The sequence below is a fragment of the Petaurus breviceps genome, unplaced genomic scaffold (genome assembly GCF_028583685.1).
Source record: "Petaurus breviceps papuanus isolate PSGF00001 unplaced genomic scaffold, PetGlider_PUasm1.0 139, whole genome shotgun sequence".
Lineage (NCBI taxonomy): Eukaryota > Metazoa > Chordata > Mammalia > Diprotodontia > Petauridae > Petaurus > Petaurus breviceps.
In genome coordinates, this window is record NW_027185697.1 from 13758018 (window position 1) to 13770636 (window position 12619).

The 12619-nt window shown below is 47.5% G+C and overlaps 1 protein-coding gene across 2 annotated transcripts in view; it reads right to left on the minus strand.

Annotated features, from left to right (window-relative positions):
• LOXL2 (lysyl oxidase like 2) overlaps positions 1-12619 on the minus strand; it is a 154035-nt gene that overhangs the window by 61965 nt on the left and 79451 nt on the right. For both annotated transcript variants that reach the window (XM_069066818.1, XM_069066807.1), the window contains exons 4-5: positions 12092-12303; positions 2789-3011 (exon numbers count right to left, since the gene is read on the minus strand). In XM_069066818.1, the coding sequence (XP_068922919.1) occupies positions 2789-3011; positions 12092-12303 (435 nt within the window). The remainder of the gene's footprint in view (positions 1-2788; positions 3012-12091; positions 12304-12619) is intronic.

Below are 12619 nucleotides of genomic sequence, written 5' to 3' on the forward strand. Positions count from 1 at the left end.
ACTTGATCATCACAACAACCTAGGAGGTGGGCGCTATCATTATTCCCATTTCACATTTGGGGAAACCGAGGCAGAGAGAAGCCACATGGCTTGCCCAGAGTTGCATAGCCAATAAGTGTCCAACGAGGATTTGCACTCAGGTCTTCCTGACTCTAGGCTCACCTCTCTATTCCCTGTAACACCCATCTGAATCCCAATCTAGTTCACACACACACACACACACACATACACACACTACACACACACACACACACACACACACACACACACACTACAGACACATTTTACAGATGGAGAAACTGAGTCCAAAGACTTGTCACTGACTTTCTGGGAAGTATCAGCACCAGGGGGCTCCCAAACAGCAAACAGACTGCTGTCTTCTCCCTCTAGATGTCTGTTTTAAATTTCCTGGCTCACGCCAGTGTTTGGGCCAAACCTCCTTTCTGGAGCTCCCCCACAGCCAAGCCCAGATCTCAGCTCCATTCCAATAGGCTGCCTACAGGCCAGATCACAACAAAGGCAAAGTGTAAAGTCAGCATGCCCTGTCCCGGGGGGCCTAGGCAGAGAGTCAGCTGGCAGGGCATGGGAGAAGGAACACAGCTGGGGGGAAATACTGCAGGGCCTTCCTCTGGAGAGGGTGCGTGAGGCTAGCGGTGGGTGGGGGAAGCATGGGATGGGCTTGCTTTGTTTCAGCTTGACCCCTTTATTTTAAATGATGGAAGGTGGGGATTCCCCAGCAGCTGGGCTCAGAGATGTCTGCTGGAGAGTCAGGGAATGGGAGAGACCAGAGAATCATAGGATGTCAGGGCCAGAAAAGTGCTTTCTGCTCCCTCTTCTTTCAAAGGCTTCCTTCAAAATGTGGCTCAGATCCTTCCATCTGGAGGAGGCCTCTCTGAGTCCTCTCAGCTGCTAGTGACTTCACCTTTGAGATTGCCTTACACTCACCCTGTATATAACACAGATATACTAATGATTATGATGGTACCTCCCTCCCCCCATAGTATTGAGCTCCTGGAGGGCAAAGACTGTCTTTTGCCTCACTTTGTATCACTAGCTGTTAGCACAGTGCCTAGGGCATAGTAGGCACTTAATAAATGTTTGTTAACAGACTGACTTCAAAAAAGAAAATCAGAGTTGGAAGGAACCTTAAAAACGCGTAATATTGTAGCTGGATAGTACTCTGTAGGGCGGCCGAGCGGGTCTTTGGAGGGCACCAAACTGGACCTAGAAGGCAGGGGCTACTATGATTTCCATTTGACTTTGAGGAAACTGAGACTCAGAAAGGGTTAGTCACTTGACCAAGGTCACACAGCTGGTGAGTTTGAACTCAGGCCTCCAGTGTGGCCCTGACTGGGATCCAGACTATTCAGGCTCATGTTCATCATTCAGGGATGACAGCTCCCAAGGGACAGTCAGGAACTGGGTAGCGCTGGGCCCTTTCTGTCCTCAGGAGGACCAAGGATGTGGGTGAAAGCAGGATGGTGAGACCTGGAAGGCTAAAAGTGTTCATGAATGAGGAAGGCCCAGTGGGGACAGGGCACAGGGGCAGCAGCCTCTCTCCTATCCCCTTGGATGGACGGTGGGTAGGAGCATCAGGGGCAGGGCCAACCTTTCAATGGGGACGCAATTGGATGATTTCTGGGACACCAGAAGGAGCCTCCTCTGTTCCCAAGCCTTCCATGGCTCCCTAGTGCCTACCAAATAAAAGTCCAAGCCTTTTAAATTGGCATTAAAACTGCCCTAGAAACCACCTAGAAACAAAATTGTTAGTAGAGCCCTTTATGAATGGTGAAGATTGAAGGAGCTAGATAGCACAGTAGGTGGAGCCCTGGCCTGATTTCAAATCTGGCCTCACATAGTTACTAGCTATGTGACCCTGGGCAAGTCACTTCATTTCTGTTTACCTCAGTTTCTTCACCTGTAAAATGGAGATAATAACAGCCTCTACCTCCCAAAGGAGTCGTTGTGAGGATCAAATGAAACTATTTGCAATTTGTGGCATATATTGTTTAGTTGTTTTGGTCATGTTCATTTCTCTGTGACCCTATTGGGGGTTTTCTAGGCGAGGATACTGGTTTGCATTTCCTTGTCCAGCTCATTTGACAGACAAGAAAACTGAGGCAGACAAGGTTAAGTGACTTGCCCAGGGTCACACAGCTAGGAAGTGTCTGAGGCCAGATTTGAACTCGTGAAGATGAGTCTTCCTGACTCCAGGTCCAGTGCTCTCTCCACTGTGCCACCTACTCGCCCCATTATGGCACATAGTAGGTGCTTAATAAATGCTTTCTTTCTCCTTCCCCCCTTCCCTTCCCTTCCTTCCTTCCTTCCTTCCTTCCTTCCTTCCTTCCTTCCTTCCTTCCTTCCTTCCTTCCTTCCTTCCTTCCTTCCTTCCTTCCTTCCTTCCTTCCTCAATTTGGCTGTTGTATTGAGTGTAATAAGGGAGAATAGTGAGAAATAAAGTGGGAAAGGTAAGAAGGAACAAAAGTTAGAATGGAAGGCTTAGAATGATCTCAGGATAATTGACTTTATTCTCAAGGTCCTGGGAGACATAGAAGGTTTAAGAGCAGAGGAGTGATGATGATAAGCAGAGATTTTCATGACTCACAGAACTCTCTCCTTCCCCTTCCCCTGGGGAAATACATGCCCACCCAGTTCCCAGGTCTCCCTCCTCCCCCCCAGTGACCTCACTTGGTTAAAGCCCCACCTCCCTGGGCCCTTCCCCTCAGGGCTTCCTGGCTGCCTGACCAAGCAGGTCTCTAAGTGTCTGAGCCGGCTTGGTTATACTGACCTCTGACTTGAAGGCTTTTCCGAAGCCCGTAAGGCTGCCAGGGGCAAAGTCCCGGCCTGGCACACAGCTCACCACAGCAGGCATCCCGTTCTCACAGGAGAAATTCTTCACGGGGTCCAAGGCTGCCTGATTGCCCAATTTGCAACTGGAGATGTGGGCCTCATTGCCTGTACAATCCATAGAGTACGGCCAGTACCTCTGTTTCCGTCGGCTGGCATACATCCTGTGGGAGAAGGGGAGAGGGGTGGAGTGAGTGGTCTGGGGAGGCTAGGGTGGCAGAGGAGACCTTTGGCTGGGAAGTTCTCAGGCCCATCTGACACAGGGCAGGGAGCCTCTCTCTGGGCCTCAGGTCCCTCCTTTCTTAAGTGGGAACTTAATTCACCAGACATTTATTAAACACTTACCACAGACCCTGTGCTGTGCTAATGAGCAATGGGGGCCAAAGACTACAGTGAAAATGGTCCCTGAAAGTTGGGATGGTGTTCAAAGAGCACTCCCAGTCTGGACATCCTAGTTCTGTATTCTAAGCACCCTCCCAGCGTTCCCATTCTGTGCTCTGAGCGTCCAATTCTTGCCTTCTCCATTCTACAGCCTTTCTCGCCTGGACACTCCTCTAAGATCCCTCCCACATTTCACATCCTTTGTTCCAAAGATGTTCATTATATCATCTCCCACTCAGTTCTCAACCCTGTGCAATATGGCATCCGATACCTCCGAAGAACTCGAATGGCTCTGTCCAAGGTCCCCAACACACCCTAACTGCTAAACACAATCTCCTTTTTCCTTCATCCTCCGCTAGGAACCATTGTTTCCAGCTTCTGTAGATCTCTCCCCCCAAATCTCAATCCTTTTTTCCCATTCCTCATCTTATCTCATATCTGTTACTGTTTGACACTATTAACTGCCCCTCCTTCCTCCTGGATATTCATGCCATATGCAGACTGGCTGAAGCAACTAGGTGTCTTTGGAGGATGGATGCTGTCATGGCTGTCTCCAGGTTCTTACAGGGCTGTTATGGGAAGGCAGCATGATGCTATAAGACTTGGAGTCAGAGGACCTGGGATTGAATTTTGACGTTGCCAATTTATTACATGTGGCCATGGGCAAGTAAGTCACTGGACCCCAAGTGAAATGATTAAATGAAGCACTTTGCAAACATCAAAACATAATCTAAATGTTAGTTATGATGGTTATTATTATTAACCCCTCTGGGCCTTAGTTGCCGAAGAAAATCAGGGGGTTGGATTAGATGACCTCAGAGGTCCCTCTAGTCCTAAATTCTATGTGTTTCTATGAAAGAGGGATTTGACTTTTTCTGCTTGGTCTCACAAGACAGAATTAGGGGCAGAAAGTAGAAGACACAGAAGACCAAATTTTGGCCCAATATCAGGAAAAAATTAGACTTTAAACTTTTCCAAAGGGAATGGTTCACCATGAAAGTAGCAGTCTCCCATCAATAGCAGCCTTCAAACAAAGGCTGGAGGACCCTTTGTCTGGGTGGTGGAGTGGACAGAGTACCGGGCCTGGAGTCAGGAAGACTCATCTTTCTGAGTTCAAATCTGGCTTCAGTCACTGACTAGCTGTATAACCTTGGGCAAGTCACTTCACCCTGTTTGCCTCAGTTTCCTCATCTGTCAAATGGGGATAATCACAGCACTTGTTGTAGCATTTTGCTAACCTTAAAACATTATGTAAATATTAGCTATCATTATTAATCATGATGGTGATGATGATGAAGTTGTGCTTGAAGATTAATCTGGTATCAATATCCAGTAAGGATTGGGGCAGGAGAAACTGGATTGCCAAGGACTTGGTTTATAAGCTTCCATCTTGCTCTTATATTTGGGGGAAAAGAGGTTTTGCCCCAGGAAGGGGATATTGCCTGTACAAGATGGGAGTCCACTGGTGATGAGTCAAACCTTGGAACCCTCAGTCATCCTTCCCATCCTTTCACTCCTCAATGCCTGTGCCTGTTCCCCAGGCTCCTCCCTTGCCCCCAAACTTGCAGAATCCTCTAGCATTCCAGAACAACCGTGAACAACACCCTTGCCAACTAAATGCCACCCTTGGGGAATCTACCCAGCTTCCTGGACAGACCGATGCCAGCCCAACCCTTTGGGATGTTCTGCATGTCTCAGAGACAGAGTGACCTAAGGACTGCCTCCCAAAGTCTCTTTGGAGCAAATGAGACGGGAGCAGAGATTAGAGTCAATAAGATACAAGTCAAGAGACTGGGTCTGGGATCCTTGCCGCAGAGGCAGGCCTGTGGCTCTGACTGGTATGATGAGCACCAGGACCATCCCTTCCCTTCTTCCTGTCCTCGTCTCCGGGCTTTAGAACATCGCGTTCCCTCCGATCTTCTTCCATACGGAGGGGCCGGAGGGAGGTCTCCCAGATGTCAGTGAGGACACTTGGAGGGAGCTCCCCAGATTGCTCTTGGCTGGGTTCCCAATAACAGTCCCCTTCCTTCACAGCATATGGGAAGGGATGGGAATGTCAGGATCTCACTTGCACCGAAGGGGCCATAGGACCGCAGTGCAATCATCACAGCCAGTTTTCTCTGACACTTAGGGACGACAAAGTCCTTCACAAAGCCCTGTCTCATTTGATTTCCCTGTGAGGTTGGCATTTACAGATGGAGAAACTGAGTCTCAACAATTTGGGGAGTTGCCCAGAATGGGAGGGAGGATTTGAATTTACCACTTTTTGTTGCTAAGTCTTAGTGCTCTGTGGACTACACCACCCAGCTGCCTCTAATGTCATCCGTCTAGAATGATCCATCCAAACCCTCTTTTTACAAATGAGGAAACTGAGGCCTAGGGAGGTGCTGTGATTTTGCCCAAGGTCACATATGCAGCAAGTATCAGAAGCAGGATCTGAACCCAGGTCCCCTCATTCTTTCCATAGGACATCACCACCAAGAGCAAAGGAAGAGATCACCAAATGAGAGCTCATACAATCTCTGATGTCTGCTCTCACTGCAGGATTGGAGACTGACAGCTACAAGGGACCCTAGAAGCCCCTAAGCCCAATCCTCTTACTTTACAGAGAAGGAAACTAAGGCACAATGGTGTTAAATGACCCACCCCAGGTCACACAGCTGGTATTTGAAACAGGATTTGAACCCAGGCCTTCCTGACTCCAACTCCAGTGACCACCCTCTGTGTTACCCTGCCTCTCAGCATAGATTTATGGCTGGGAGGGACCTCAGCTGGCATGTTATCCCTGTGATTTTAATGAGGACTTCCTGAAGGCAGTAATCGTGTCTTTTCCTTTCTTTGTATCCTTAGTGCTTAACATAGAATCAGTCACACAAGAAATGCTTGGTGACTGACTGACTGACTGTCAGAGAGGTTCCTTGGAGAGCTGGGAGGTTAGGTGTATTACATTTATTACTGCCCCCATTTTACAGATAAAACTGAGGCTTGGATGTGTTAAATTGCTTGCCTGGGTTCATAGGCTTGTAAGTCACACCAGAGGGATTTGAATCCAGACCTTCCTAACTCCCAGGCCAGGACACTGACCATTATCACATGCTGCATACACCCTTAAAACACTACCCCGACCAATGTCATTAATACACTAGCATTAATGTATTCAGTGTAGTTAATGCAATGGTGGCACGTCACAGAATGCCCCTGTAATGGCATCTGAGAGACACATCATTGAGGTTTAAAAACCCTTAGCAACCAGCCTGTCCATCCATACTTGAATGGAATCCCCTATTCCATACTTGATGGGTAATTATTGAGACTTTGCTTGAAGACTTCCACAAAAGGGAAAGTCACTTCCTCTTGTCCTGATACAGACCCCTCAGGCACATCTTTCAATATGGTTCCTGATGTAAAGCCTACAGTGCTCCAGGGCTTCTGGTCTGACCTTCTAAGGCTGATCCCACACCCACCCGAGAGCCCTTTCAATGCTTGCAGACCACCCTCTACTTCCTCCATCTTCTCTTCTGGCTAATCTCTGCTGGGTCCTTCAGATGATCCCAACTGACATCATCTCTGGTCTCTTCACCATCTTGGCCTTGCTCTGAACACTCTCCAGACAATCAACATCCTTCCTAAACTGTGGTACCCACAACACAACACACAGTACTACAGGAAAGGTATGACCAGGGCAGAGGAGAGATGGACCTCCCCAGTCCTAGAGTCTACACTTCTCTTCATGCAGCTCAAGACTGCGTTGGTTCTTTTGGGTTGCCATCACATTGCCGACTCTTAGTGAATTTAAAATCTGTTAGGCAGCCTTTCCTCTTACCAGACCTCCCCCATCTGGAACTGGGGGAATTGGTTTTTTGAACCCAAATATAAGACTTTACATTTATTTCTATTCAATTTCATGTTGTTAGATTTGGTCCAAGGCTTTAGTCAAGACCTTTTTCAATCTTCAGTCTGTCATCCAGGATGTATCTTGTATCTATCTACATATAGGCTTCCCTATTAGAATGTAAATTTCTTGGGTCCAGGGATTGTTTTTGCCTTTTTTTTTATCCCTAGGGCTTTATTATGTGACTGGCACATAATAGCAGCATCAGCATCATCACCATCATCCTGACAACAATAATAAAAATAACTAGCATCTATATAGCGCTTCACAAAAATTAATTTCACTTATGCTCACAACAACTTTGGGAATGGGTGCCATTATTATTCCCATATTACAGATAGGAAACTGAGGCTGATAGAGGTTAAATGACTGTTCAGGGTCACACAGCTAGTATCTGAGGCAGGATTTGAAATCAGGTCTCCCCGACTCCAAGTGAAGGATCATTTGGGGATTCCAGTCTTGAAGGGCTGCTTAAAGTGCTTATAAAGGAATTATCCATGAATCAGTCAACTAACTTTAAGCACCTACTGTGTTCTAGTCACTATGCTAAGCACTAGGAATACAAAGAGAGACAAAAACATAGCCCCTGCCCTCAAGGAGCTTATACTCTACAGGAAAGACAAGCAAACAACTCTGGACACACAAGAGATGGGTGAGCTGGAGGTAATCTCTTAAGGAAGGCACTTGTTGAGGGAGAAAGACTGGGAGAGTCTTATTGTAAAAGGTGGAATTTGAGCTGTCTTGGAGAAAGCCAGGAGGCAGAGATGAGAAGGGACAGCATTCCAGGAGTGGGGCACAGCCAGTGCAAAGGCTCAGAATTGTGAAAGGGAGAATTGTGTTTGAGGAATTACAAAAAAATCTGGAACTGAGTATGTGGAAGAGAGAAGAGTATAAGGAGACTGGAAAGGTAAGATGAATCCAGGTTGTGAAGGGCTTTAAAAGCCAAGCAGAGGATGTTATATTTGATCCTGGGGCTAATAGGGAGTCACTGGGGTTTACTGAGAATGTGTGGGCTGGCATGGTAGTCCCACGCTTTAGGAAGATCATTTTAGGAGCTGAGTGGGTTGGAGTGGGGACTGAGTCCCTCAGGGGGTAAGCCCCTAGCTTATATGAGTAGCAAGTGTCAGAGGCAGGATTTGAACCCAAGCCTTCTGATTCTAGGGCTAGTGCCAGAGGGGTAGTCAGAAGATATGAGCTTTGTTATTTGTTTTGTTATTTACCACCTGTGTGTCTTTGGGGAGGTGGCTTCACTTCTTGAGCCTCAGTTTCCTCCTCTGTGAAATGAGGTACTTGGGCAAGATGACTCCCAAAGTCCCTTCCAGTCTCCAGCCTCTGTGTTCCTGTGATCATGCTGGAATGCTCTCCTTCCTCCTCTCTCTCTTTAAGAATCCCCAGCTTGCTTTAAAGCTGTGTAGTACAGTGGGAAGAATGGCAGATTTGGAGACAACAGACCTGGGTTCTGTGGCTCACTAGTTCTATGACCCTGGGCAAGCCATTTCCCTGTCTGCCTCAGTTTCCTTATCTGTAAAACAGGGATAATAACAGCACCTAATTTTGAGGGGTTTTGTGAGGCTCAAACAAAATATATTCACAAAATGCTTTGCACTGCATAAATGCTAGCTAGCATTCTCTGGCCTCAGTTTCCTCATCTGTAAAATTGCCATCTTCCTTAGGAAGTCCTCGATACCTTTAAGTCAATATTTGCTTAAGTCACTTAACCTCTGTTTACCTCAGTTTCCTTATTTGTAAAGTGAAGATAATGATAGCACCTATCCCCCAGGGCTTTGGGACTGATTAAATGAGATAAAAATATGTGAAAAGTGCTTTGCAAATCTCAAAATACCATCGAAATTATATTCACTGTCACCATTATTATCTGGGTACCTGCTACAGTGCCCAAAGAATGGAATCTGCTGGAGGGCCTGTCTTTGTGATGCCAGTGCCAAGGCAGTGAGTGCCTCCTGGACCCTCAGGCATCTTGCCAATCACTCTCTTTAACAAGGACAGTGGCTGAAGGTGGTATGGACTCTCCACCCCTGGCCTCCCCCGGCCTCCCAAGCCCAGCAGCAGCTTTGGAGAAAGACAGCCCTGGGAGGAGTTTGGGAAAATGCCAATTTGGCTTCTCTTCCATTTGCTCCACATCCGTTAATCATTTCTCAGCGAAGAGCCCCTGGCCCAGGACACAGAACCTTGTAATGCCCAGTTCAGTTGTTTTTCAGGTGTGTCTGAATCCTTGTGACCCCATTTGGGGTTTTCTTAGCAAAGATGCTGTAATGATTTGCCATTTCCTCCTCCAGCTCATTTTACAGATGAGACAAACAGGTGACTTGTCCAGGGTCCCACAGCTAGTAAGGGTCTAAGGCCAGATTTGAACTCAGGAAGGTAAGTCAGTCTTCCTGACTCCGAGTTTGGCAGTTTCTCCACTGTACCATCTGCCTCAAACAGGGCTAGGAAGGAAGTGGAGAAGGAGAAGGAGACTGAGCCTCCCTCAGGAGCCTGATGGGAGATCTGGCTTTTCTGGGTTAGAAGAAAACAAGCCAAGCTAATTGCTATTACAGGGGAAACTCTGTTCCAACAGTCACAATGTAAAGGCAGGAAGATTTTCTCATGGAGAGGGAAGTCCTTCTCTCTCCCAGGAAGAAATATTTTGGTTTTGACTGGCCTTGCACATGGGGATAATGGCTTTGTCCTTCATCATATGAGATCACTGGGAATGGGGAGGGAGGGGGCCATGAGGTCATCCAGCTGATTCTGGCTCCCACCATCTTTCTTGAAGGAATACCCTCTCACATCTATGACAGGGACTCAGCTATCCAGTTTCCTCTTGACTATGTTGGACTTGGAGGCAGAGAATCTAGCTTTAATCCTGGCTCACTTACTAGTCATGTCTCTTTCAGCTCTCTGGGTCTCAGTTTGCTTTTTGGTAAATATGAAGAATCAGGGTGAGGCTGTTGAGAAGAGAGCTGAGCTTAGCACAGAGGAGTAAAGTTGGGTTTCCAACTTTGGCACTTCTAGCTGTATGACAACAGGCAAACCATTTAACCTGTCTGGACCTCAGTTTCCCCCTCTGTAAAATGAAGAAGTTGGCATTGCCATGCTGATCTTTCCCTAGGACCAACAAAATGATTGGCAATAAACACACACACATATACACACACACATACACACACACGCCTTCCTTAAAAAGAGTTGCATCCACTTCCCCCTGTGGTGTGTTTCTCTATATGTCTGGTACCATTTTCCAAAAGGATCTAGAGGCTATTGTGATTAGTAAAATGTAAATTTGTTTTAAATTAGACTAGATGAGCTGTGAGCACCTTTCTAGCTCTAAATCTTGGAATCCTTCTGTGACTTTCAGTGATGAGACCATCACAACCACTTGAGAGAATTCTTCATGCTGCTGGACAGCTCCAGAAAGTTTTTGATGGGGACACAGAGCTTGTAAGGTACTCCCGGATGAGGAAAATCCCTCTACCAATGCTGGTCAGCAATTTTTTTTTTCTGTAATCTCAGAGAAATACCTAGACCACAGAGACATTAAGTGACTTGCCCAGGGTGACACAACCAGGAAGTCTCAGGGGTGGGCCAACTCCCCATCCCCATGGCCTCTAACTAGAGCTCCCCACCATAATATCCACCCACACCCAGTTCTGTCCCCAAACAGAACTCTAAACCTATGATCTAATAGGATACAACCTCCTTGAGGTCAGGAATTCATTGCTGTCTTTGTATCCCTAGTGTTGTGGTCATGTGATTTGTCTGCTGATTGACTGGTTAATAAAACCATCCCGCACCCCTCCAAAGAAGTATCCTGTCCCCTCTCCCACATCTTGGCTCTGGTTAGACAGAAGGAAGGGAGAACACACGGTAAAGGATACAGGGAAGAAAGGTGTTGGCAGACTTATTAATCCAGTCCTAAGTGCAGACAGTGTATGTGTGTGTGTGTGTGAAGAGGGAAAATCTTTGTCTGTTCTTGTACATATGGGATGTATGTCAACAGTTGTAGAAGACCCAGAGAAAAAGAAGTTTATTTTTCTTGGCTGGTGAGAGGCTGAGAGAAGGCATCAGCTGGGCAGCCAGCTGTTCTCCTCACTCTTCCCAGACACCAGCCTCTCTGTCTATGGGGAGATGAGCACCTCCCAAGGAGAGCGGGAAGGTCTGTTCCCCCGATTCTCCCCTGCCCCACAATCAGGGGTCAGACAGGGACAGGACCAGAAGCAATGGGTGGAAGTTGAGAAGAAGTCAACTTGAATTTGGGGTCAGAAGACACTTCCTAGCTCCAAGAGGTGTCCTAGTGTGGAAGGGGCTCCCTGGAAAGGAGGTGCTATTTACACATTAGCTATTGTTGACCAGGGAGCAGGCAGGAAGTGAGGCAAGGTGGGGATCCCATGTTGATCCCTCTCTTAAGAGAGTAAAAGCAAAAAAAGATCTCAGAAATTATCCAGGCTGATTCACTCATTATTTTTCAAACTGGACCAGTGATTTCACTGTGTAAGGACCTCCTGAGTAAGGAAACTCCTTCTACCAAGGCAGATCAGCACTTTCTCTGGAGTTGCATAGCTGCCTCTCTTATTTGACAAATTAAGAGACTGAGATTCAGAGAGGGTCCTGAACAAGAGGTCAGGTGACTTACTCACATCTGGGCTCCCAGCTCTGCAGTTGGAAGGGACATCAGAAGCCATCTAGCCCACTCCTTTATTTTACAGTTTTGGAAACCGACGCCCAGAGAGGTTAAGGGACTTTGCCAAAGTCTTATGAGTAGTAAATGTTTGAGCCAGAATCCGAATTCAGGTCCTATGCCTACAAGCTCAGTGCTTTCAGCCCAACTCTAGCTTCATGGCCTTAAGGACATGACCAGGTGGGAGATACCTGGGAAGGCATGAAGGGCGGGTACCAGATTCCAACCCTCCCTCCCCACTGCCACATCCCCCAAGGAACCCAGAGCCCCCAGCAGCTCGGGCTTATGCTTACTTGTAGACCTTGGTGTTGTACTTTTTCTCAGTGGGGAAGCCAAACATGCCACAGATGACCCGGGAGTTCTTGGTGGTCCAGTGCTTGTCACAGACCTGCTTCCAGCTATTCCCATCCTTCACCTCCACATAGCCCTCTGTCACTGGTGTGCGCTTCCGGTAGGGGGACAGGACAGCTCGGATGCGAATGTCATCCACCTGGATGTTCATGTTCTGCAAAGAGAGAGTGAGGGGAGAAGGGGGGTCAGTGGAAGGAATGGCCCATTGGGCAGCAGGCAGGGGCCCGGTGTAGCTCTTCAGGCAGAGGGCAGAGGCAGGACAAGGCATTTATTCAGTGGCCCCTGTGTGTTAGGCATGGAGCTGCTGTCCAGTGCCAGGGATGCAAAGAAAGTCAAAAGGGCAATGACAACAATTCAGTGCCTGCCCTCAAGGAGTACACAGTCTAATGGGAGAGATAATACGAAGATGATTACATACAAACAGGACCTTGGCCAGATAGATTGGAGATAATGAATCCGGGGAAGCACTG